At 42.0% G+C, this 27,007-nt stretch overlaps 1 protein-coding gene across 1 annotated transcript in view; it reads right to left on the bottom strand.

Moving 5' to 3' along the window:
- Window positions 1-10,558: 10,558 nt before the first annotated feature.
- Window positions 10,559-27,007, bottom strand: part of SLC25A43 (solute carrier family 25 member 43) — a 29,370-nt gene continuing 12,921 nt past the window's right edge. Inside the window, 2 exon segments of the mRNA XM_019667833.1 lie at window positions 10,559-10,780; window positions 11,455-11,596. Of these exon segments, the coding sequence (XP_019523378.1) occupies window positions 10,584-10,780; window positions 11,455-11,596 (339 nt within the window). The 3' untranslated portion in view covers window positions 10,559-10,583.

The following is a 27,007-nucleotide window of genomic DNA, read 5'->3' as shown; positions in this document are numbered from 1 at the left end:
GCCGGTCGCCTGTTTTAGTAACTAAAGTTTAATTGGAGGCCCCAGGCCTGGGATTAGGGTGAGACAGGGACATGCAGCTGCGGGGAACTGGGGGGCCGGGGAGCCTGTCTTTATTTTAAATTTCGATCATTTGTTCATCATGGATTTTTGCATTACTTTTGCCTTCTTAAAATAGTGCATTAAAAATCATTGATTACTAAGTTATTTGGCACCCACTTAAATTTTGCACCAAGGCAAGTGCCGCACCCTAGACCTGGAGCTTTGCCAGTAGGACCAGAGGAAATTGGGGGAACAGCAGAGCTGGGACACTTGTCCACGTGCTCCAGATCGCGGTTTGCAAATCTGCCAGAGGTGGGGAAATTATTTTAGCCAGAAGCCAAATATTGATGTTGTATAGGGAAGGTTAAGAGGCTGTGAACTATTGTAGGTTGGCATTTGGCTCCCAGGACTCCAGGTAAAGTAGACTCTGGATTGATTAGATTCCTGAACTCCAGAAACATTTAGAGGAATCAATAGAATTAGATTGATGGCCATTGTGTCAATGGACAAGTGCTTACTGAGCCCTTTAATCCCTGCACAGTGTAAGCATTTGCCACACATGTCCTTAAAAATCTACTTATTAGTATGAATGCACTCTCTCAGGTTCAGAACAGGAGCCAAGAGTGTAATCACAAAGCCTGTCTAATCACAACATTTTTAGTGTTTCTAAAAATAAGGATAACTGTTGAAAACTGCAATTGTAGCTGAACCCTAGGTGCCCAGTATGCTGAAGACAGAGGGGGCATGTCTCTCACTTTCCTGCCCTCTTCCACCTTCTCCAGATCTTCCTGTTAAAGGACCCAATTCTAGGATTCCTCAAGGATTGTCAGGTCCTTCCTCTAAGTATACTTAGCAATTTGTTTGTTAGTCTTCCCAAGAAACCTAGCATACACCACAAGTGTGCAAAGAAGAGCAAGTTTGAATCCAGTTTTGTTGATCCTGGGGGGTATCTTTGACCTGTGTTCATAAGAGGCTGCTACTTTTCACATTAGCTGATTGTAACAGTGATACGGTTGGATACAGAAATGACCTTGCTATACAGCTCCAGAAAATGATACAGTATATGCTCTGAAAGTGATAGTCACTCCCCTACTACCAGGGAGAGAAGTAACAGCTAAAGCAAAAATCTACAGAGCATTTTATTTAGAGGGAGGTGGTTTTTAGAACGCATTTCAAAATAAAATTCAAAACCTGTCTAATTTGAACCTTGACATTCTGATTAATGCATTTTTGTTCAAATGTTAATTACTCTTTGAAATGCCTGGCTATCACTTATCCTTTTTCTACCTCTCAAGGCCACATCTGCTGCTCCCTTTGAGCATGATGTCCCTATTGTATTCTATTCCAGATTCCTTTTACAGTTTCAAGCAATGCCACATTTATTGCTCTGCCAGATTTCTATCTCGCCACAAAAAAAGATGATCAAATAATTACATAGAATTTGTGGCTTCGCAGTCTTTGGGTATCAAAGTGTAGTTTTCCTGAAGATGAAATACAAGATGCATCATTTAAAAGCAATTTCATGCCATGATTTGGTGTTTTTCCAAATCTGCTGTGAGTTGGAGCTCTCCTAGTTGCTTTTGACCAGGTATACTTCAAGGAGTCAGATGTTCTCAGAAATGTCAAGGTTATGAAAAACAAAGAAAGACTGCGAAACTGTCAAAAATTAAAGGAGACGAAGGAGAATGAGAGCTTAATGCAGTGTGTGATCCTGGTTTGGATCCTGGACCAGAAAGAGGAAATTGGTGGTATTATTGATGAAATATCTGTAGACAGTAGTATTCTACCACTACTATTCTTAGTTACAGTGGTTAGGTAAGATGTTAACATTTGGAGAGCTAAGTGAAGGATATATGGAAATTCTTTATACTGGTTTTCTTTTTGGCAAAATTTTTATGTTTGAAGGTTAAAAAAATAAAGAAGAAAAAAACCAGTAGCTAAAGCCCAGGAAAATAGAGACTAATATTAATGATAATTATGTTGATACTGATATATGGCTAGTCAATTCATTAAAAATGAATGCCTCCAGTGAAGCAGAGTGGGGGCTCTCTCTGTGTTAGTAACTACTGTGTTTTTGGAAGCTATGCAGACCACAAGTGTAATTAAGAAAGAAGAACTAAAGTTCAGGCAGTGCCTAGTAATTCTCAAGAAAAAACAAGGAAGAGGTCAGAAATGATTCTTAAGGCCTCAGCTATCTATGTACCAATACCCAGAATATGGGTAATAAAGTGAATGCAAAACGTTAATACAAGCAAGAAAACACAATTGTATAGGTGTTATTCAAACTTGATGGAAGGGGACTTCTGACTGGCATCTGGAAAAGAAAGGGTAAACCTGTTTAGAGAGATACCATATAAAAGGAGAGCAGAGCAGTATTATATCAAGAAGGTATAATCAGTAAATCATTGACTGGAGGGTGAAAAGCATTCAGTGAAAATGAAAGGGTGAAATTAAAGTCATTGTAGTTGTGGGAGACTGACTAGGTAGATAAAAGCTCTGAGTAGTATTTCATAGAACCATCACATAGGTGAGAAATGGTAAATTTCTGCTGAAAGTTTCATTATTCTGATAGCAACACACTGAACTAATGCTTGACTCTCTTGCTGCTAATTATAGTTCTCAGAGGACTGAAGAAGCAGAGAGGTAAATTGCTAAACTGGGCTTAATCCTGATAATAAATAAGGAAGACCTGGTTAGAAAAATAAAAGTGAGAAGACTCTTGGGGAAACTGACCATGTCATTTGGATCAGTTATGCAAAAGAAGGCTAGGCATGGTCAGATAGGTTAACTAATGTGTGTGTGTGTGTGTGTGTGTGNGAGAGAGAGAGAGAGAGAGAGAGAGAGAGAGAGAGAGAGAGAGAGAGAGAGAGAGAGAGAGAGGGAGAGAGAGAGAAAGAGCAAAAGGATCAGAGAAAAAATAAATATGATCTCCTTGCCAAACACCAAAAGAGAAAGTTAGCTCAGGGATCAAGAGATTCCAAAGATTCAGACCTATGTACAACTTGGAAAAATTCCAATGAGAAATTAAAAAGGGAGAGTGATCTAATAAACTAAAATGTCCTTAAAGATTATTCTCTGATTAGCTCAGATTTTAAAAGTACATATGTAGATGACAGAAAGAGGGCTAGGCTTTCAAAGAGGAAGACAAAAATGTATCACAGACCCCTAGAAACTGAGTCAGAAGGCTAAGGCAGGCCAGAATAAACCCAGGCTTACAAAATAGGAAGGACCACAATAAAGGGTTCTAATGCTCTATTTAGTGCAGGACATTTAAAGATGAAGAGCTAAAGCTTAACGGTAGCATGTGTGCAAACTGGGGATCTTAGTTGACTGTGAGTTGTCAATGCCAAAAAATGCTAATGAGTCTCGAGTTGGGCCAAAAGATTGATGGTGAACAGCTCAGGACTTTCAGTTCCACTTGGGCCTCTGCTGGCCAACCCATAGAGCTTTATGCTTACTTCTGGACGCCATGTTTAAGAGGACATTAACAAACTGGAACATTCAAAGGAGGCAGTTAGGAATGGGAAGTGCCTGTAAATCACATCATATGAGAAATGGCTGAATGAACGAGAGATATTTAACTGGGAAAGAGCTTTGCATGAAGGAGGGATATCCTAACTGTCTTCATAATTGAAGGACTGTCAGTTAGAAGAGAATTAGACATTCTATATGGAATCAACACCAGTTGGTAGAACTTTCATGAGGATAGACTTCAGCTGAACAAGAAATAACTTTCTAAAATATCAGCTACTTAAAGGTAAAATGGGTTGCTTTGAGATGTGGGGAACTTGTCACTGGAAATATTAAGATTTCAAGTGGAATGGTCACCTGTTAGGGACTTCAGAGGAGATAAAAGCTGTGTTGGCTGGGAAGAGTTCTATACTCTTCCAATTCTAAGATTCTATGGCTCTATGCTTTTCTGTTTATAAGACGAATTGGATGTGAGCATCTGAGTTTGGGAATCTGGGACAAAATAAGAAGAGAGAGGCAATCTAGGTCAGTGGTCAACAGGGTAGGTGGGCTCTGGAGCCAGACTGCTTGACTTCAAATACTGGCTCTGCCACTTGCTGTCAGGCCTTGGGTAAGTTACTTAATCTCTTCAAACTTCAGGTGTAAAATGGGAATGACAATAGTACCCATACATTGAAGTACTATAGGGACAATTAAATGAGGTAATATATGTGTAAACAGGGTCTGGTACATAGTAAGCATTCAATACATGTTAGATGTTATTATTTTTTTTACTTTAAAATACATTTATTATATTTTGTATATAATACAAATATGTTTTAAATATTTTCAGCAAAACGTGAAGATTTATCTTATTCAATTTATGAGTTATCTACCAGCTTAATTGTCAAAGCCAGCCTTCATTATCAAACCAATTGCCAATCAGATGTGCTTTTAGATGTTATTAATAGTTAGAAAAATACTAACTTATGTTGACTGACTCTGAGTTTTAATGACCAAATCACTCCACCACTGCTGAAGCAGGGCCAGTTTGCCATCCCTGGCAAGGGCTGCATCTATAATCTAGTGACCATATTAGAGACCATATAAGCAGGATTTGAGTCTCTAAGAGGTTCCCAGATCAAGCATTCTCCGTTTTCAGACCTGTCTTGCATTCGCAATATGGAAGACCTTAACATCACACTTGTGTTTGCAGTGTAATTACTGAGGAGAAAACAGTGCTCATCGTTCGTGGGCCAATTTTGCTGTCTCTAGTCTCTCACTTCAGTTTCCAGAACAATCTTGCTCACATCCAGTTTTTTTTTGTTTGTTTGCTGTTTTGAAAAATTTTATTGGGGAACAGCCATGGTCATTGGTTACACATTGCTTTCATGCTACAATGGCATAGTTGACCCTTTTAGGGAAGGCACAGCTCACTGTGGCCCATGCAGGGATCGAACCAGCAACCTTGGTGCTATCAGCACCAAGCTCTAACCAACTGAACTAACTGGTCATCCCTGCTCACATCCAGTTTTTTTATCACATCACCTTATGCTACTCGAGAAACCAATGACTCCTCTTTGTTTAGAGGACCGAACCTAAGCTCTTCAGTTTAGCATTTGAAGCCCTTTTCTCACTCCCTCCTGCAAGGATTTCATTTCTGGCCCCTCTGGGTAGGCTTAGAAAGCATTTGATGGATTCCATCCCTGGGGTAAGCGCTTTTAAACAAAACAACAGTCTTACTGAGGTATAATTATCACAAAATAAAACTGTGCATATTTAAAGTGTGCAATTGGTAAGTTTTTACATACTATATACCTATGAAATCATCACCACAATTGAGATTGTGAAGATCAATCACTACCCTAAATTTTCTTGTGCCCCATTGTAATCCCTCCCTCTCTCCCCAAGCAACCCCTGATCTGCTTTTTGTCACTATACTTTGTATTTCCTAGAATTTTATATAAATGGAATCAAAGTATGTACCCCTTTTTTTGGGGGGGTTGACTTCTTTTACTTGAGATATATATATATATATATATATATATATATTAGATTCATCTATGCTTTTTGTGTATCAGTCTACTATTTTCAAATGCTAAGCAGTTCCATTGTGTGGATAGATCACATTTTGTTTATCCACTCATCAGTTGATAGACATTTGGGTGATTTTCACTTTTTGCCTATTATAAATGATGCTGCTATAAACATGGCTATACAAATTTTATGTGAACATAGGTTTCATGTCTGTGGTGTATATATCTAGGAGTGGAATTGCTGGGCCATATGGTAGCTCTGCGTTGAGCCATTTGAGGAATTGCCACACTGTAAAATGTACCATTTTGCATCCCCAACAGCAAGGTACAGGAGTTTCAGTTCCTCCATATCTTGAGGCCTTTCTTTAGCCACCATCTGCTCAATGTCATTTTTTTGTTGCTTGCCCCTCCTCCAGGAGTTTCTTCCCATCTACTCCTTTGGTGGTCTCATTCAGTCTCTTGGCTTTAAATGCCATCTATCTGCTGATGACACCCAAATTTCTGTCTCTAGCCACCACTCTCCCCTGAGCTCCAGACTAGTCCCCGTTTGCCTAGGACAGTTCTGATTTATGCTTATTATCCTGACATTATTATTAATAATGTTTTTATATGTTAGTTTTCTATTGCTGCTGTAACACATTACTGCAAACGCAGTAGCTTAAGCAACACAAATTTATTATCTTACAATTATGGAGATCATAAGTCTGATGTAGATCTCATTGGGCTAAAATCAAGTTGTCTGGCCAGACTGCATCCCTTTGTGGAGTTTGTTGGGGAAAGTCTGTTTCCTGGCTCATTCAGGTTGTTGGCTGAATTCAGTTCCTTGTGGTTTTAAGACTGAAGTCCCCATTTCCTTGCTGGCAGTCAGCTGAGGGTTATTCTCAGCTTCTAAAGGCCACCCCTATTATTTGGCTCCTGAGTACCTTTGTCTTCAAAGCCAGCAACAGTGAGTTAAGTTCTTATCATGCCCCATTTCTTCTGCCTCTTGTTCTGTCCCCAAGTCTCTCTGAACCACTCTTCCACCTTCCTTTTCCACTTTTAAGGACTCTTGTGATTAGATTGGGCCCACCCCGATAATCCAGGATAATCTCTCCATCTCAGTATCCTTAACCTTAATCATATCTGCAAAGTCCCTTTTGCCAGGTAAGGTAAATTTTCACAGGTTCTAGGGATTAGGGTGTGGACACCCTTGGGAGGGTGTCATTATTCTGTCTACCACAACTGGTTTGGACAAGTACACAGACCTCCTATGCTCCAGACAACTGTCTACTTGGATGTCTGATTGGTCATTTCAAATTTAACATGTCCAAAAGAGACCTTTTAATTCCTTTCCCACCAAAACTCTGGCCCTCACTAATTTTCCCCACATTAGCAAACAGCAACATCATCTACCTCATTAATCAAGTCAAAAGCCAAAACCTAGGTGCCGTTTTGATTCCATCCTTTTATTCCCTACATTCAATCGCTCAGCAAAACCTGCTGAGTCCAACTCTAGAATATGTCTTGAACCCATTCATTCTTTTTCATCTTTATTGCTACCACTCTAGTCCAAGCCATCATGTCTTACTTGGACTTTGTAATAGTCTCTTAACTGATCCTCCCACTCACAGCCTCATTTCCCTCCAATCTATTATCCATACAGCAACCAGAGAGAAATTTTAAAAATGAAAATCAGATTGTATTGCTTCTCTGCATAAAACCCTCCAATGATTCCTCGCTGCATTTAAAAGTAAAATCGAACTTCTTATTACAGCTCAAATGACCACATATGATCTGGCCCTTTATCCAACCTCATCTCATACACTCTCTCACTCACTCACCACACTTGGGCTACACTCACCTTTTTTCCATACACTGTCTTTTCCCACTACCAGCACCACTTTGGCACCTTTTGTTTTCTCTGCCAGGAATTCTCTTCCTAGTTCTTTGCATGGTTGGCTCATTCTCACCCCCCAGGCTCATCTCAACTGTCACCTCTCAGAGTGGCCTCCCCTGGCTCCATGATTTAAAATATTGGGTTGTCGGAAAAGTCATGACGCCTTTTTGCAATGAAAAACATGGAAAAAATACATCATGACTTTTCCGACAACCCAATATTTCCCTCACTCCCACATATTTCTCTAATAAAGCACCCTGTGTATTTCCCTCATAACATTACAATCTATAATTAGCTAACTTGTTGATTCATTTATTTATTGACTGCTGCTTTCACTAGAATGTGAGCTCCACGAGGGCAAGGACCTTATCTGACTTATATGATTTATGTCTAGAGTGCCCCATAGTTGAATAAATGTATGAAGCCAGTCTTCTTAATCTATCCCAAACATGTTATTCTTGCTTCCATCTCTGTGACACTGAATGTGCCCTGCCTTCAATCTGCAATGCCTTCCAACTTATTCTTGACCAACTAATATCCTCTCACTTCCTTCAAAATTCAGTTCAAGTCTCATTAACTCCCAAACTCCCTGCTCGTTACTGTCCTCTCTCACCTGATGATCCCATTAATCATTGGTACATGGAGCCCCTTAGCAATCTTGTAAACAGCTGTTATTATATTATCATGCCTTTGCTTGTATCACTTTGTAATCATAGTCATTTCATGTATGTAGGTAAGTTTTGTTCCTTAAGACTGTAAATTAATTACTCCTGGGTCAATACCGCCTCACACTTTATCACCCTCCTAAAGTACTTAGTCCAATTTGGTGCATGTTGCCAGCCATAAAGTAGAACACTCCCTTCATACCTCTGAGAAAATGCAAATACATAACTGGAAGTTCATTTCAGGAGCAGAACTAGAGTTTTAAAGGGTTGTTTTGAAATTAGAAAAATGAGGCATATGCTTTTCCCTATTTATTTTAGTTTAAATTTTTTTTTTAAAACTGCAGCTCAGAAAACATTCCCGTGTGTGGCTGTAGCAAGAGCTTAGCTATCTATCTCCTAATACCTGTGTAAGAATACACAGAAGATATGGGTATGATATAAGTAACCTGAGGTTAGGATTTTAGATTTAGTAAAAAAATTAAAATAATTTTGCAGCTTTCATAACTTTCAAAAAGTTGTTCAAGGAAGAGAAAGAGTAGTTCCCATGACGTTTTTAGTCTGGGTTAAGAGTTTGCTGTCCTGCCAACACTAACAGATTGGGCTACAGATGAAATTTTCATGTGTGTATTAACTGCTATTCCTCATAAAACACAATCTGCCACAGAAGTTAGAAAAATGAATTATTTTGGTATACAGTAAAACCTTGGATTACGAGTAACTTGGTTTGCGAGTGGTCCGCAAGACGAGCAAATATTTCTATTAGATTGGTGCAAATGTAATAGCGGTTTGTGCCATTGCTCGTAATGGCAAATACCGCAATTACGTTTGCTCCAACCTAATAATACATTTTAACTTGGTAAACGAGCAATGTCTTGAAATACGAGTAGTTTGTTTCTGGAACTAATTATGCTCGCAAACCGAGGTATTACTGTATTTCAATAGGAAAGTTTAAAGATTTTTGGCCAGTATATATTTAGCCATAGTTTTATTACTCAGATTAGTAATAAATAACCAACTAATTTTTCTTTGGAAAATAAATTTATAGGGAAGAATAATTTCAACATACTGAAAGCCTGTGTGTGTGTATAAATTACCATCTTATTATTAGATATTGTTTTTTAATGCATAGATAGGCACTATTCAAAATTATGGTTATATAAATTTGACATAGAATCCCCAAGGTGGAAAAATCCAAAATTTGATTTTAAAAAAATCTGGTAGAGATGATCGATTAGTCTGAAGTATTTGTTAAATTACATTTTTTTTGGTATGTGTGTCAAATATTCTATTTGATCCTTTCTAGGCAACTGGAACATCTTGTAAGAATAACTTAAGTTGACTAAATAATTTATTTTCAGGTAGGCTTACAAAGCAAGTTAAAAAGGCAGAGAATTCAGGCCACTTAAATTGTACATGACTTCAATTGGAAGAAGGTCTTTTGGGGCATAATTAAGCAGTCATGGTAAAAACTGCCTTCTTGAAACACAAGATTCTAAGCCTGGGATGCTTCAAATTTAAATAAAGGATGGTTCTACTATGATAGTGATAACTTTTAAATGTTAAAGATTTTCATTTAGCTTTTGATAAGGCATAATTTACACTGTGGTGTGCACACTTAGAAGTCAGCAAAGATTATGAGTTCTAGAAAGATTATATTGAGAAGTCTTGGGCCAAATTGAGTGAAACTAGGCCCACGTGGGTTAGTGCAAGCTTATGACCCTGTGACTGAGCACTCGACATGGTCTCTGCTCGGCCACTTCAACTACATGTTACTTTGAGGTGTCACGGCAATGCTCTTTCTTTGGTGTTGTGTAAATGGCACATAACATTACTGCTAGCTTTTGTTATAAAATCTGGAATGCCATCTGGAGATGGTCATGTTGGGAAACTCCATGGCACAGGTATTCCAAGGGACATCAGTTTGGAACTCAGGTGGCATATGGCTGAATCTTCTCATTTCCAAGAGCAGCAGAAGAGGAGTACCCTCCCATCATTCCATGTGTGGGCAATTATAAGCCTATATTTATCTGTGATTGCAACATGCCTTCAGTCAGTGCGCTTCACATTACATTCCATTTTTTTAAAAAGATTTTATTGGAGAATTGGGGGGAGGGAACAGCATTGGGGAATCGGGGAAGTGGAACAGACAAGTTGCTGTCCTTTTTTTTGTTCTTCAGTCTAGTTGTGAAGGACGTCGCTTCACTGGCCCAAGTTGGCACCATCATTGTGCTCTTCCCAGGCGAGGCAGATCAGTCGATCATCGCCGACTTCTGGACGGCTGCTCACGCTGGCTGCTTGCTATACACCGTAGCCCTCGGCAACCCACTGCAGCAGGGGCTGCAGCCTATGCCGTCACTGGTGACATGGCAGCCCAGCTCCAGGTTGAGCTGTTGTTTAGCATCTTAGCTGTAGAGGGCAGTGTCACTGGCCCTCATATGTGGGATCCGAACCGGGGCCCTCTGGCGTCCCAAGCCAGCTCTTAATCAACGTGCCACTCAACCAGCCCTCCATTCCGTTTTAAAGAGTTGGTTTTCTAGATTTTAGCTTTCCAGTTTTGAGGAACTTCTTTAATTCCTGTAAATCCTGGGGCCTCAAACTCTGATCCACCCCTGGGGTCAATTGATAGCTCAGAGGAGACACAATGTAACCATTTTGGTAAAGACAGGTTTTCTTGCAGAACTCAAAGGTGCCAAATATAACTCCAAAATATGGAACTGTTTAAAATTATTAAAAAAATCATGTTAAAATCTTAAAAAGAAAACTTCCATGCAATCAACTTGGATCAGGATAAACTGAGTTAAAGGCTGTGGACAATACAACATGGTAATTCTTTTTGTATCTGGGAAGATGGTGGGTGGGGGGATGAGGAATGGCAGAGCAGTTGAATGTCCCTGAGGACGCATGGGTCTGGCTTAATATGCACATAGACAATCTGACACTTCCTGTCAACATATGCTTCTCTTGATTGGAAACATCAACTAGTGCAAGGTTAGGTCAGAGTTCTTAACCTTTTATTTATTTATTTTGGTCATGGAGTTTTTTTGGGAATATGATGAAAGCTGTGGATTCTTTCCCCAGAGGGAAGCACATATGCACACGCATATGCTTTTTCACATACAATTTTAGGATGGAGGGTTAGGTTCCCCTTAGGAGTCCATGAACTCCCATGGTAGAAACCTCTACACTAAATGTTCAGCTCCTCTGGGATGGAGTATCAGATGCTCCAACACTGCACAGGGACCCCTCTCTTCAGGGCCGACAGCCAGCCTGTGTTCTTGGGTGGGCCTTGTGCTACCATCAGTGCTTGAGGGGGCGTTTCCATGCAGATTATAGAGGGAGTGGCAAAGGAACAGGCTAGAACTAGAGGAGGGAGAGAAGCAGTAGAGACTGACCACTCCTCTCACCTTCAGTAAGTTGGCTGCTCATCCATTCCAGAGCCCCAGTACACCTTGGGCCTTCACTGTCTGCTGGAAGCAGTCCATGGCTACTAAGAAATGGACATCTCCACGTGGGAAGGTAGGGCTATGAGCCTGGTAGGAAATAAAAGATGGGATGAAGCAATTGACTCACCAGAAAATAAATGTTCTAGTCAAATTAACCGGAGTCTCAAGTCTGGACTCTGGACGCCATCCATGCTCCTGGCCAAGATGATGGCAAAGAATGGCTGTCACAGGGCTCTTCTTGTTCCATGGGCTTAGAATGACTATTAACATGCAGTAAAGTTATGACACCTCATTCATGTATTTGTGGCTTATTTTGCTTGGAAGGAAGCAGCCATTTCAGACTCAACTTCGCACTTTCCATTCCTTCTCAACCTACACCCTCTCAACATGATCAACGCACTCCTATGCCCTTGACCTTTTTTAAGTGTCCCCATTTCTTCGTATTAACTGATCCCTCCCATTTCTTAGACCTCTGCTGTGGCACAGTCTATCTGGTACAAGTTATCTGAGTACAGTATCTGGGCTGGCAGCCAGCAAGCTTAGGGGAGCAGGCACTGGGTCTTAGTGTCCTAGCTCTTCAGGATCTAACATCCTTCGTTGAACATATCAGGTACTCAGTAAATGTCAAACCAAATTCCCCTCAATATCAGTGTCACTAGTAGCTTTTCCCAAATACATCTGCAACCAGGCTCAAATAAGTCACATGGATGGTCATAAAGTAAAAAGACGGCCAATATTTTCTGAGTGTTAGGTGTCAGGCATTACACCAAGTGCTTTACATGTTCCAGCTCACTTAACCTTCACAAAAGCCTCATGAAATGGATAGTATTATCGTATTAGCCCTATTTTATAGATAAAAAAATGGAGTCAGCAAAAGGATAAATCTCCAAAATCATAGAAAATAAGAGACAAACTATCAACTTGAATCTGGGTCTGTATGGTGCAGAATGAAGCTCTCCCCCACTAAGCCACTGTTTCCTGATGTCCAGAACTGAGAATGTTATCTTAGGCCTCAACAAGCTTGTTACATTGTTGAATGTGACACAGCATGTACACTGAATGAATTCTTTATGCTACGACTGAAGCTCATGGGGTGGCCTCTACAAGTGTCATACTAAACCAATGTTCAGAACACAAAAGCAAGCATGTATTGTTGGTTGCCCCCTGCTATGAACTGAATGTGTGCCCCCCAACTTCATACGTTGAAGCCCCTATCCCTGGTGGGATGGCATTTGGTGCTGGTGCCTTTGGGAGGTGATTAGGTCATGAGAGTTGAGTCCTCATGAGTGCGATTTGTGCCCTTATAAAGAGAGATATAGAGAGATGATCACTCTCATTCCACCATGTGAGGAGACAGAAAGAAGGTGGCTGTCTGCAAACCAGGAAGTGGGTTCTCACTAGACACTGAATCTGCTGGCGCCTTGATCTTGGACTTCCCAGCCTCTAGAAGTGTGAGAAGTAAGTGTTGTTTAAGCCACCCAGTGTGTGGTATTCTGTTATAGCAGCTCAAACTAATATCCCCCAAAGGAAGAAGGAATGATAAGGCTATATATACCAGTGTTTCTCAACCTTTAGCTGCATATTAGACTAACCAGGGAAGTTTTTCAAAACCATCAGTGATTGGAACCCATCCCTAGAGATTGCGATTTAACTGACCTAGGGTGATACCTGGATGTCAGCATTTTTGGCAAGCTCCCCAGGTGATTCTGATGTACAGCCAGTGTTGAGGGTGACTGGTATAGGCCCTCCACAGCACAAGGCAGCTCAGGGGCTCAGACCTGAGTCTACTAGCCTACTGCTGACACTGGGAGTGCCTGGGGAAAGCACAGGGGCCCTGAAGCCAGACGGCTTGACTGAGTCTCTACTTTGCAACTTACTAGCTCTGTTACCTTGAGCGAATGCCTTGACCTTCCCAGGCTTCAATATCCTCATCTGTAAAATGGGGTATTAATAATACCCACCTTGTAGGATTGTTGTCAAGATTAAATGACATACATATAAACTGCTTAGAACAGCATTTGACATATAGCAAGCACTATATAAGTAACCACCATTATTAATATCATTATTTATTATTTAAACTTGCAGAAGAGATAAGTATGCTGAAGACTAAACCAACCCACTAGACTGGAATGCTATGTTGCCATTTGCCTAAACTATATCTTACTAGTAAAGAGCAATAGACATGTCAGGCTGCTAGTCACAAGGACCTGAACTTAAATACTCACTCCACATGAACCCAGGGTATTATTCCATAGATGTCATTTTCAGATCCATGGCTCCCAGGATGGCCATGCTGCATTATGCAGCAGAGCATCATCTGAAAAAAAAATCAGAGGTGGGCCGGCAGAGTGGCGCGATGGTTAAGAACTCGCTTGGGATGCCAGAGGGCCCCGGTTCGGATCCCACATATGAGGGCCAGTGACACTGCCCTCCACAGCTAAGATGCTGAACAACAGCTCAACCTGGAGCTGGGCTGCCGTGAGTCGCTGGCGACGGTGTAGGCTGCAGTCCCTGTGACAGTGGGTTGCCATGGGCTACCGTATGTAGCCAGCAGCCAGCAGCCAGCAGCCAGCGTGAGCGGCCAGCAGCCGCAGTGAGCGGCCATCCAGAAGCCGGCGACTGATCTGCCTCGCCAGGGAAGAGCGCAATGATGGTGCCAACTTGGGCCAGTGAAGCAGCGTCCTCCACAACTAGATTGAAGAACAAAACGACAGCAACTTGTCTGTTCCCCTTCCCCCAATTCCCCATCACTGTTCCCATCCCCCCAATTACCCAATAAAAATCTTAAAAAAAAAAAATCAGAGGAGCCAGGTCCTAATATTGGCTCTGCCACTATTTTTGTACTTGACCAAGTCTTTTAGTTCTTTGAACCTTAGTTTCTTCAAATGTCTAGTGAGGATATTGGAATTAAATGACCTTGTAGGCTCTTTCCTGATCCTGTGATTCATTCTGCTGGCTCTATTGCATGTTCCTTCCTGCCTCTAAGCCTTCAAACCTGCCATTTCCCCTGCCTAGCTGAGTCTCTCTTATTGATCAGAATAGATATCACTTCCTCCAGGAAGTCTTCTCAGATCCCCAGATGAAGTCAGGAGCCCAGTAAATGCTTTTGTTCACCCTGTACTTCTCCTTCATAGCACGTGATGCACTTTGTAATGATTTGGTGTATAATTATTTCTTAACATGTGTACTCCCCACCACAACCCCGACCTCCCAGACTGTAAATATGAAGGCAGTGACCATGTCTGTCTTGTTTGTGGTTTTAGCCCCAAAGCCTACCAACATGCCTGGCATGCAGAATGTGCTTAATAAATATTGGGGGAAAGAAGGAACAAACTTGCAGTAGATTAAAATGAAAGAAAAATACTTCAAAGCCAAGCACTTGATGTTTTCTGTGATAAACTCCACAGAAGCCTTTCAGCAGAGGCAATATTTCAGGTTGTTCATTCTTTCTATGAGTACTGAAATAAATATTTTATATATAAACTCAAACCCTTTGACCAAAGCAATCCTACTTCTTGGAATTTATTCTACAGATATATTTGCCCAATGTGGGAACTGATGTATTTTATAAGGACTTTTTTTAAAATATTTTTTTATTGGGGAATTGGGGGGATGGGAACAGTGCTGGGGAATTGGGGAAAGGGGAACAGACAAGTTGCTGTCGTTTTGTTCTTCAGTCTAGTTGTGGAGGACGTTGCTTCACTGGCCCAAGTTAGCACCATCATTGTGCTCTTCCCGGGTGAGGCAGGTCAGTCGCCAGCTTCTGGATGGCCGCTCACTGCAGCCGCTGGCCGCTCATGCTGGCTGCTGGCTACACACGGTAGCCCATGGCAACCCACTGCAGCAGGGGCTGCAGCCTATGCCGTCGCCAGAGACTCATGGCAGCCCAGCTCCAGGTTGAGCTGTTGTTCAGCATCTTAGCTGTAGAGGGCAGTGTCACTGGCCCTCATATGTGGGATCTGAACCGGGGCCCTCTGGCATTCCCAAGCCAGTTCTTAACCATCGTGCCACTTGGCCGGCCCTATAAGGATTTTTGTTGCAGCACTGTTAGTAACATAATCTAAATGTCCACCAATAGGGGGCTAATTAAAGAAATAGTACATCATACTATGGAATACTGTGTCACCATTTAAAAATATATGACAGCTCCATCTGGACTATACAGTGCCATCTCCAAGATACATTTTTAGGTGAACAAAATGGTGCAGAAAAGTATACATATATAGTATGCTGCTGATTATTGAAAAGCAAAAAGAACATAAACATACATGTTTATGTGTATCTTTGTATAGACCATCTTTGGAGAGATTTAGATGAGAAACTGGCAAACTGGAAACGCAGACTCTGCAGAGAACTGGGAGGCCAAGGGACAATGTATACTCTTTGCTTTTTTGGATTCTGTATCATATGCATATGTAACTGATGCAAAAAGCAGAGTATATAATTTTAAAAGAGCATTAATCAAGAAAATGAGAAGACAGGTCACAGACTGGGAGAAAATATTTGCAAAAGACACATCTGATGGTTATCCAAAATATCCAAAGAACTCTTAAAACTCAACAATAAGAAAACAACTTGATTTAAAAAATAGGCCAAATACCTTAGCAGATACCTCAACAAAGAAGATATATGGATGGTGAGTAAGCATATGAAAAGGTGTTTCATATATGTCATCAGGGAAATGTAAATTAAAACAACCATGGGGTGGATAGATGGCTCTGTTTGTTAGAGCGTGTGCTCTTAACAACAAGGTTGCTGGTTTGACTCCCGCGTGGGATGGTGGGCTGCACCCCCCCACAACTAGATTGAAAATGGCGACTGGACTTGGAGCTGAGCTGCGCCCTCCACAACGAAGACTGAAGGACATCAACTTGACTTGCAGCTGATGGGTCCTGTAAAAATACACTGTTCCCCAATAAAGTTAAAAACAAACAAACAAACAAAAACCCCACAATACAAACAAACAAACAAAAAACTATGAGATACCAGTACACACCTATTAGAGTGGCCAAAATCTGGAACACTGACAACACCAAATGCTGGTGAGGATGTGGAGCAGCAGGAACTCTCATTTGCTGCTGGTGAGAATGCAAAATGGTGCAGCCACTTTGGAAGACAGTTTGGCGGTTTCTTACAAAACTAAACATGCTCTTTTTTTTAAAAAAATATTAAATTTATTGGGGGGGACATTGGTTATAGATTTTAAGTGTACATTTCTATAATATATCATCTATATATTGCATTGTGTGTTCACCACCCAAAGTCAGATTTCCTACTGTCATCATATATTTGATCCACTTTACCCTTTTCAACTTCCCCTACCCACTTTCCCTCTAATAACCACTAAACTATTGTCTGTATCTATGAGGTTTTGTTTGCTTGCTTGTTTGTTTTTTGTCTTGTTCATTTGTTGCTCTCAGTTTTATATCCCACATATGAGTGAAATCATATGGTTCTCCACTTTTTCCATTTGACTTATTTCATTTAGCATGATATACTCAAGATCCATCCACATTGTCACAAATGGCAGTATTTCATCTTTTCTGAAATGGCTGAGTAGTAGTCTATTGTGTGTATGTATCATATCTTCTTTAATCGCCTATCGAAGGACACTTCCATTGTTTCCATGTCTTGATCATTGTGAGTAATGCTGCAATGAACATAGGGGTACATATATCTTTATGGATATATGTTTTCAGGTTTTTGGGTAGATACCCAGGAGAGGGATTGCTGGGTCATATGGTAATTCTATTCTTAATTTTTTGAGCAACCTGCATACTGTTTTCTATAGTGACTGCATTAATTTACATTCCCTTCAACAGTGTATGAGGGTTCCTTTTTATCCACAACTTCTCCAACACTTATTACTTGTCTTGTTGATGATAGCTACTCTAACAGGTAAACTAAACGTACTCTTAACATATGATCTAGCAATTGTGCTGATTAGATTAGATTTTGGCATTCACCCAAAGGAGTTGAAAACTTATGTCCACACAAAAACCTGCACACTAATGTTTATAGCAGCTTTATTTGTAATTGCCAATGCTTGGAAACAACCAAGATGTCCTTCAGTAGTTGAACAGATAAATAAATTGTGGTACATCCTGACAATGGAATATTATTCAGCTTGAAAAAGAATGAGCTACTAAGCCATGAAAAGACATGGGGGAAATTAAATGCATATTACTAAGTGAAAAAAAACCAATGTAAGAAGGCTACATACTGTATGATTCCAACTGTATGACATTCTGGAAAACTATGGAAACAGTAAAAAATCAGTGGTTGCCAGGGTTTGGGGGAGAGAGGAAGGATGAATAAGCAGAACACAAGAGGCTTTTTAGGGCAGTGGAAATACTCTGTATGATACTATAATGATGGATATATGTCATTACACATCTGTCCAAACCCATAGAATGTACAACACCAAGAATGAACCCTAATGTAAACAATGGACTGTAGGTGCTAATGATGTGTCAATGTAGGTTCCTCAGTTGTAACAAATGTACCCCTCTGGTGGGGTGTTGATAATCAGGGAGGCTGTGCATTGTGCAGGCAAAGGTATATGGGAAATCTCTGTAAGTTCCTCTCAAAAATATTTTTTAATTAAAGTATAGTTGACATACAATATTGTACTATTTTCAGGTGTACAACATAGTGATTTGACATTTATATGCCTTACGATGTGATCACCATGATAAGTCTGTTAACCATCTATCACTGTGCAGAGGTATTACGATATTATTAACTATTTTCTCTGTGTTGTACACACTATCCCCGTGGCTTATTTATTTTATAAATTTGTAACTCTTGATCCCCTTCATGTTTTCACCCATCCTCCACCACTTCCTCTCAATTTTGTTGTCAACCTAAAACTGCTCTAAAAAAATAAATCAATTTTAAAAAGAGCATTTAAGAGGAGAGACCAAAGAAAAAAAAGGAAAGAAAAGAGTCTGTTAGTTGGAGCAAAGAGAAGCTCAGAACCTTTTGCTTGTTATTTGGAAATGACTTTATCTTCTGTGGACATGCAAGATACAAGCCAGAGACCAAGCTGTCCAATTCCCAAACCATCTGAGGCGTAGTGGTGGGAGGCTTTTGTCTTTTGGCAAATCCCCAATAATCAAACAATAAAAGCTAATCATACTGACGTAAAAGGAATTTTCTGTCCTGTGAACCACGTGGCCTAAGTTTCTCTTGGCAGAGCCAGGTCCCTAAGAGCTATCCTCGTATATCTGGGATGCACTCCGACTCTGCAGTGGGAATCTCTACAAAAGTGGGTGTAGGCAGCTGCCCCCAGTATAGCCCACCTGCAAGCTACCCTCCATCTTGGTGCAGTGCTTGCCTCACAGTTCAGCAGCATGCCAGAAGACCCCATCAGCTACTCAGAAAGCCCGCGATAATGGTGGGGGGTAAGGTGGGGGGGGGAAGGAGTGAGCAAATAGACAGCAGGTTAGTATTCTGCCTGGAAAGTGAGAAGAGAAACAGTTCCTGTGCGATGGTGGGGGGTGGGGTGCAGAAACCGAAAGTGCAGCTGGGCCAGATTAGAGAAAGCAATTGAGATGCAAGTAAGCAGAGCTGATTGAGCTGCCCAGGCCAAAGCCATGGGAGCACATGCAGCAGAGACTGGAAGAGCCAACTTTTAGTACATTTTAGTGTCACTTGTTTGGGAGTGAGATCGGGCAGGAAGGGTGAGGAAAAAGATTTGGAAGATGACAATTTTCAGGAGCCTGGGAATACACAGATATATTTAGTACTTGCACGTGGTGGCTTCTTGGTAAATGCCTGTTAAAGGAACCCAACAAATGAATAATAACTCTCCTACCAACACTGCTCACCACTATCTATAGAGATCGAGGGTCTTTTGAAGCTTTGTGACGCTAGCTCATTTGAATATTTATAGCAATCATAGGAACACAGAAACACACCTGGACCAGCTTTTATAGTTCTAATCGAGCCTTCAAATTCCATGCATAGATTCTGAAGAGATGCTTCAAGAACAATGAAAAGAGCACCCCGACTACATTGAACATTTATCATGTGCTTGGTTCTGGATCTGCATTTACCCAATTCAGTCTCCTCTCAGGAGTATATAGGCTAAGGCACCATGCTTTTCTCCATGTTTTACAGATGACGAAGATGAAGCTCAGAGAGGCTACATGACTTACTCAAGTTCATGCTGGACTAAGAGGCAGGGTTGGTGTTCAAAGTCCACATTCCTGACCATCGAGCTACTCTGCCCATTAAAGCTTTAAGATGAACATAGCTATCAAGAACAAGCAACAGCTACGTGGAAAAAAGGAGGTGAAAATTGGTTTCTAAAGTTGCAGTAGGGATGTCCATAAAATTGGGTGTAGGCAGCTGCCCTCAGCATGGCCCACGTACAAGCTACCCTCCATCCCATTTCTAATGTTGGCTTGAGGCCAGCGGAGGAGGGGTCAGCAAGCTGCAGTCATCTCCTTCTGAAAAGCAGAAGCTGCAGATGACTGCTCATGGCTCCTGGTCTTTCTGGGCCGACAGCAGGCCTTTTCTGGGACCTTCTTTCCCTTCCCCTTACCTCTCTCTTCACCCCCACTCTGGAAGTGGGTGGTAGTAGGGAGAGGGGTAAGCTCCCATCTTAGCTGCTGGAGCTCAGAGAAGCCTGCTTAGGATAGGGGAGCCATTTTGATTCCCAGACTTTCTTCTCAGGAGTAAGCCAGCTCAGGTCAGGAGAAAAAGGCGGTGATTTTAGAGTGCAGTGAAGAAGGGTCCTCCCTACTCCCTTCTTGTCTGCCCTCTAGGGACAGTCTTGTTTCCAAGATCAACAATTGCCATCCTTAACATATTTAGGGCACTTTATACCTTTTGAAAAAACAAAGGGGAGAGTTTTCCTTTCCTTACACCTTAACAGTGATGCTCTAAAAAAGCCTCCTCACCTAAGGGATATCCAGACATCTACCTGGAGCTGAAAAGTGTCTGCCAAGGCAATGCTACTGACTTAGGCAGAAATAGTCCCCAAAGGGGCCAGACCCAAAAGTAAGATGACAGTGAGGAGGTGAAAGTGCAACAAACTAAAGGTAATATTCCTGTCCTTTCCAACTACTCTGAGACCTTAAAGCACAGCAGTGTTTGCATCTAAAGACAGATAAGCTGGCTCTGTTGCGAAAATAGAGCTCTGTTCCTACTGAGAATAGATGCCATGTCAACCAAGAAATGTTGAACCAGGCAGAAAACCTGAACCTGTTAGCACCTCCTAGCAGGTGTGATAATCATAATTTCCTTTCCCTTCCTGTGGCTTTGCACCTGCTCTCTCAGGGCCTCAGAGAGCCAGTGGGCCTTTCTTCCCAGTCCCTGTGAGCAGTGTGGGTCAGTTTTTGGCCAGCCAAAGGTCCGTGGCTGCTGAACAAGCTATGCTCCTCATTTTATCTGCCGGCTTCAAGCCCTGGATTGTCAGGCTGCCAGGGACTAAAGCAAGCCCGCTCCCCCACCTCCAGCCCAATTTTCCAAAGATTGTTTCCCTATGCTAACTTGAGTTAACCATTCCCTGGCCAAAACCAGGCTCTTGCCTGTCTGTTTCTGAGCTTGTGCACTATTTTTTTTTCCAACTGCTCTTGCACTGAGGCTGTGAGGGGAAGCAGAGTTTGCCACCCGAAAATATACTTTTTGGGATATTATTTTAAGCTGGTTATTAAGAAACAAAAGACTCATAAAGAACCTTTGACCCTCCCCCCCTTACCTGCCTAAAGGAATTCAGATAGACAAACCGGCTTAAAGGAAGGGAGCATCACCTTAGCATCATAATATAAACTAAATGTGGTACACAGTGAGGAAGCAGCAATCCAGCCAAGTCTGTCAGTTAAGCTCCTCTTTGTGTCACATTGTTTCTGGGTGACTCAGCAAGACTTTGTTTACCACATATTTACTCTCTCATCTACCTGTGAATTGCCTGCTTCCTCCCTTTGAAGTCCCAGACTTCTGCTTCCCTCTCCTTAGTTCAGAATGGCATATCAGCCTCAACTGCCCAGTGTGTCCTCAGGTCTCCTATTCTTAGGGAATCCCCCTATTTACATATGTAATGAATTTGGTCATTTTCTGTTAATCTGTCTCATGTGAATTTTAGTCTCATGTGATTATTAGTCCAGCCAGAAGAATTTAGAAGGGAAGGAGGAAAAAATATTTTTCTGCCCCACACTGTGAGCTCCCAATTTTCAAGGTTAGGTTTTCTTTTCCTTCTTCTTCTACTCCAAAGGCTGGGGGCAAAAGAACTGGGGCGAAAAAAAGAACTGATTACCTAGCATCTAGGAACAAGCCCCTATACTCCTTGTGGATTAAGCATGGGCCTGAAGAAGGCGAGACCTGGGTTCAATCCTAGCCCCACCACTTGTTAGCTATGTGACTGTTAGGCAAGTTATTCACCTTCTCTGTGCCTCATTTCCTCATCTAGAAAATACAATTCACAACAGTACTTATTTCATAGGATCTATAAAGAGGATGGAATGGGATAATAAACTCCCTTGTCCATATTAAATGACCAATAAATAGTAGATATCAACGAAAAAACATCCAGCCTAAGCGAAAGCTTATGAGAGTTTATTTGAGCCAAACTGACGATTGCCAGGAAGCAAAATCTCAATGGAGTGAGGAAATGCTCTGTGAAATGGCAGTTTGCATCTTATTTTATACTTAGAATCAAAGGAGGAGGGTTACATGAAATCCATTGGTGATAGGTTAAGGGGGTGGGAGAAAGCGAGGGAAATATCTGGGATTGGATATAAGTAAATTGGAAAGACAGGTACTTAGTTTACATAGGTGGGTTCAGAGTAGCTAAGAGTTTGCTTTTTACAGCACACAGAGATGGTAATCAGGGGACAAGAATAATAATAAGGGATTCTGTAGTTTCCTGCTCTGATCCGGAAAAAGGGATTACTGATATTCCAAGGGCATGTTATGCTAGATCCAAAAAGACAATAGACAGGCTCACTTAAGGTAGAGATTGACCTTTGTCAAGGAAGCCATAGACTAGATGGGACTTCCTGCCATGGCCCACCTTACTTAGGATTTTTTTTTATTAGTTTCAGGCGTACAAAAAAAGTAATAGTTAGACATTTCACCCTTACAAAGTGATAACCCCCTCCCCCAATCTATTGCCCCTCTGACATCATGTATATCTATTACAATTCCATTGACTTTATTCCCTATGCTGTACTCCATATCCCATGACTATCTCTATCTCTTTATCTATCTATCTATCTATCCATATATTAACTTATAGTTGACATACAATATTATTCAACTTCAGCTTCAGGTGTGCAGTACAGTGGTCAGGCATCTACACAGTCCATGAAGTGGTCTCCCTAATAAGACATGTGCCCATCTGACACCCTACATAATCTTTACAACATTATTGATTATATCCCCCAAACTGTCTTTCATGTCCCCCTTACTTAGGAATTTTTATGTTTATTCCACCCTATGTGATTATTTTCAGTCTCCTGAGCTTCTGAGGTTTAACCTGTAGTCCCTTTTCTGTCCACATAGATATTATTATAATTTTTAAATCTTAGGCAAAGCTCTCCTTTCATTACCTCCTCCTGACATATTTTGTCCCCATCCTTACCCCTAACAAAAGTGCCCCCACAAAAGGAGAGCACAGATTTAGACACATTCTTTTACATCAGGTCACATTTACTGAAATCAAGAAACAAACAAAAACATATTCTATGATGCTATGATTTGTCAAGCACTTTCAGGCACCATAAAAAGTGGTGGGAGGTTGCACTGAAGAGGGGGTGCACATCCAAATGGTGTCATGATTTTTTACTTTGTCTTTTCCTCATATTTGCCTGTCTTTAAATGTTAACCGCTGTTTGCACTGAGCTAAACAGAAGCTGACTGCTAAGGTAGGAGATAAAAGACAGTGCATTATCAGAGGGTTATAGGTAGGGGACAAGCAGGGGCTTCCTTAGAACAGACTGTTCTTACCTTCTGCAGGGGTAGGGACAAGCACACAGGCTTGGAGCTTACCCAGTGGCAGCTAAGGTTCGATTCTGTACTCACAGACAGTGCGATCTCATAAGCCGGCCCTGAACTTCATTCATTTTTCAACAAGTATCAAGTGCCTGCTACATGAGGCTACGTGCTGTGGGGATATACAAATGTGTAAGACATACATCCCAAAGGCAAGGAGCTTGCAGTCTAGAGGGAATAATGACACAAAAGTTTATAACCCAAGCATATGACATGGGCCTAATAGCAAGAGTGTGCTATGGGCATTCATAAGGAGAGACTCCTTCTGCTGGAGAGGTGAGAGAAGACTTCAGGAGGTGGCTTTTACAGGGTTGAGAGACAGAACAATGGTGTAGAGATGGGAGAGTAGGGACATGTAGAGAAATGCTATGGAAATTCAACTGGCTAGGTCAGAGGGCACACACAGGCCAACAGCATCATTTAAAAGGGGTTATTCACCCACGAAGCTCCTGGAACAAAATAACGGTGCCCTTGGCATGGGGTGGCTTTGAAAATGAAAACGTAGCATCTGCAATTATTGATAGAACACATTGTTAGTTTGCTGGCATCTCCTGCCCCAAAATCCCCTCCACAGTAGTCCGGAATACCACCATTGTGGCTCTACAAAGGCGAAACACCTGCCTTTAACCATCCAGATAGGGTAGCTCTTTTGGGAGTGGGAGAAACCAACTCATTTATCAAACAAAAGCGACAGATCTATGCTATTTTAAGTGAGAAAAGACAGCCCCCGCTGAGGCAAACCTCAATGGAGTCTTTAAAGCGATGGAGATTGATGCTCCAGGCAGAGGTGCCTGAAATGTGAAATACGTTTATTCTTTAGGGGGATGAGGGAGGTGGACTAAGATCATTTTGATTGAATTGGAGGGTTGCATATAGCAAAGGTTATAAAAGGGTGTGTTTTCTTCAGCGCAGGCGGTATTGAACTATTTTTATTTGCCAACATTGAAAAATGGGGAGATTTTTACATAAAAATCTGGATTTTAGGCTCCTTTGAAAAAACTGGGCCCACATTTCTAAATGGCATCCATCCTTTGGAGAAGGGAAGCTTGCCACAGCCCCCACTGGCTCCCTTTATTCCTTCCTGCTATTCACATTTAGATGGTAATCACATTGTTAGAGCACAGTGCAGTTAGCTCTCCCAAATGCTTTTGAAAGGCAAAAGCCTTGATGGTTCAGAATGCATTTGAAAGGTTATTCTTTAGGGGGTGAGTATTTTTTGTGTGTTATTTCCAAGTTCCTGCCAGCATTTGATTTTGCAACTTCTGATATAGAGGGCCTCTGTGCCACGAGGGTGGCAAGATTGGTAAGGTCAGCGTGCCAGGCTGAGGGGCAAAAAAGGGCAAAACACAGGCATGTCTTAAGACAATTAGTCTGGAAGAAGCTATGAGTTGGGCTGGAGGGACTGAAGTGAGTAATGACACTGGAGACACACGACCTGGTCTTAAATCTCAGCTCAGTTACTGGGCGGGTGGACCTGGGCAGGCTACAGAACCTTTTGGTGCCTTGGTTTTCTCATCTGTAAAATGAGAAATATGGGACCAGGGATAAAGTTGTGGATTTGAGCATGAGAAATGACGAGCAGGGGAGGAGAGCTCTGGAAGGGACTGGATGAAGCAACAGTGTCCAGTTGAGCAAAGCAGCCCAAACTCTTGAGCATCTCGGTCAGGCTCAGCATCTCTGAAAGGTTGGGGCCTCCCTTCGCTCCTGTACCGTGTGTATTCTGCTCTGTCAGCTGTGCCACTCAGAGAATACCTTTGTCCTTTATTTTATGTGCTTTCAGTTCAAATGCTGACCTGGCCCCATCCTGCTTACCTTGATGGGGTCAAAGTCCCCTGGGGTGTAAAGCAACAGGCTGACTCTTGGTTTTATAGTTGATGAAATGGAGACACCTCATGTGTGCAACAGGCGAGGGTGGCAGGCTGAGTTGTGGGGGACCAAGCTTGTGCCTGCTGTTGCTTCCCTCCTCCCGATCCTCTCAGAAGGCCCCACATTCTCAGCTGCTCCCTGGATTTTCAGGGCAGCCTGTCTCCCTCTCTCCTCCACATGCACCTGTCTAGAGAACCATTTGCTCAGGACTCCCAGGTCCTTATCAAGAGCCCACAGATCAGTCAGATGAATTAATATCCATGAATACTTTACCCTTCCTACTCTTTCAATACACGAAGTGTTGCCAGCTTCTTCAGACCCAGGCTCTGAGCCAGGTGTGGGAGATACGATGGACAGGCCTGGTCATACTTGGAAGACCTTGAGCTAAAATGCACTGAAGAGTGGCCACGGAGATTTCAGGCAAGGTGGTCTTGGGGTCCATGAAAGCGCACCGGGTCAGGGGGCAATTCATTCCATTTGTACAGAGGGCTGACCCACTCCCCTTACCACCAGAAACCACGGCATCAAAACATGCACATACATAATTTATTTACCTCTCCATTCTCGCCAGCCAGGAGCCATGGCAAGAAAAAAAAGAATAAAATGATTGTAAGAACGGTGAAGGAATGGCTCAGTTGGTTAAACAAGACTTCTGATAATTGTCATTAATGTTCAAGAGAGTTTCAACCTGATGTGACATTAAACGGGCAGTGTGTGTGTGTGTGTGTGTGTGTGTGTGTGTGTGTGTGTGTGTGTGTAAAACATATTAGGAGAACGAGACATTCAGAAAAAGTGGCCAGTCAGTGTGGAGGTTAACAAAATTCCCTGTCCAGCGGGTTATCTAACAGACACCTGACGTGGATTTGCTTCCTGCCAGGCAGTGCAAGGAAAGCCAATGGAATACAAGTGTTATCATTAAGTGTGCTCAGGTCAGAGTAGCCTGGCTGCCATGCAAAACTCCCTCTTTACAAGTTCTCCTGGAAAACCTTGCCTACTCCCCTGGGGGGAGACTGTTATTAAAGCTGTCTCTTGGAGAATTTGGATGTGTGCTTTGCAGGAAACAACAACTACAGCAGAATTTAGAGTTAGACTCTTGTCTCTAGGCCCCTTGTTCTCCAAACCGAAGATGTATCTTGAGCAGGGATTAGAAGGTTGATATTAACTGGACAAAGATCACTAGCTGCAAGGCTCGAATACCCTCAGATAATACTCAGATACGCTCCATTTACTGCAGCGACATCTAATGGCCAGCGAAAAGAATGCATGTTTGCATTTAAAAGTATCCTCTGGTTCTGTCTTGGGGTTAATTTTTCTTTTAATTGGGGAATTGGGGGAGGGAAACAGTGTTGGGGAATTGGGAAGGGGGACCAGCCAAGTTGTTGTTCTTAAGTCTTAGTTGTAGAGGGCACCAGTCGCTATCTGGCTGCCCGTCAGCAGCTCGTGGCCTCTAAGCTCAAGGTGCTGTGTTACAATCTTAGTTGTGGGTGGGCATAGCCACCATCCCATGCGGGACTTGAACCAGCAGCCTTACTGTTAAGAGCACGTGCTGTATCCACTGAGCCATCCGGGCAGCAGCTCAGCTCAAGGTGCCTCAGTCTTAGTTGTGGCAGGCGTAGCCCAACATGGAAC

Source organism: Hipposideros armiger, unplaced genomic scaffold, assembly GCF_001890085.2.
Source record: "Hipposideros armiger isolate ML-2016 unplaced genomic scaffold, ASM189008v1 scaffold_508, whole genome shotgun sequence".
NCBI lineage: Eukaryota > Metazoa > Chordata > Mammalia > Chiroptera > Hipposideridae > Hipposideros > Hipposideros armiger.
The sequence above is the reverse complement of the archived record's forward strand: the minus strand, read 5'-3'. Positions and strand labels throughout refer to the sequence as shown.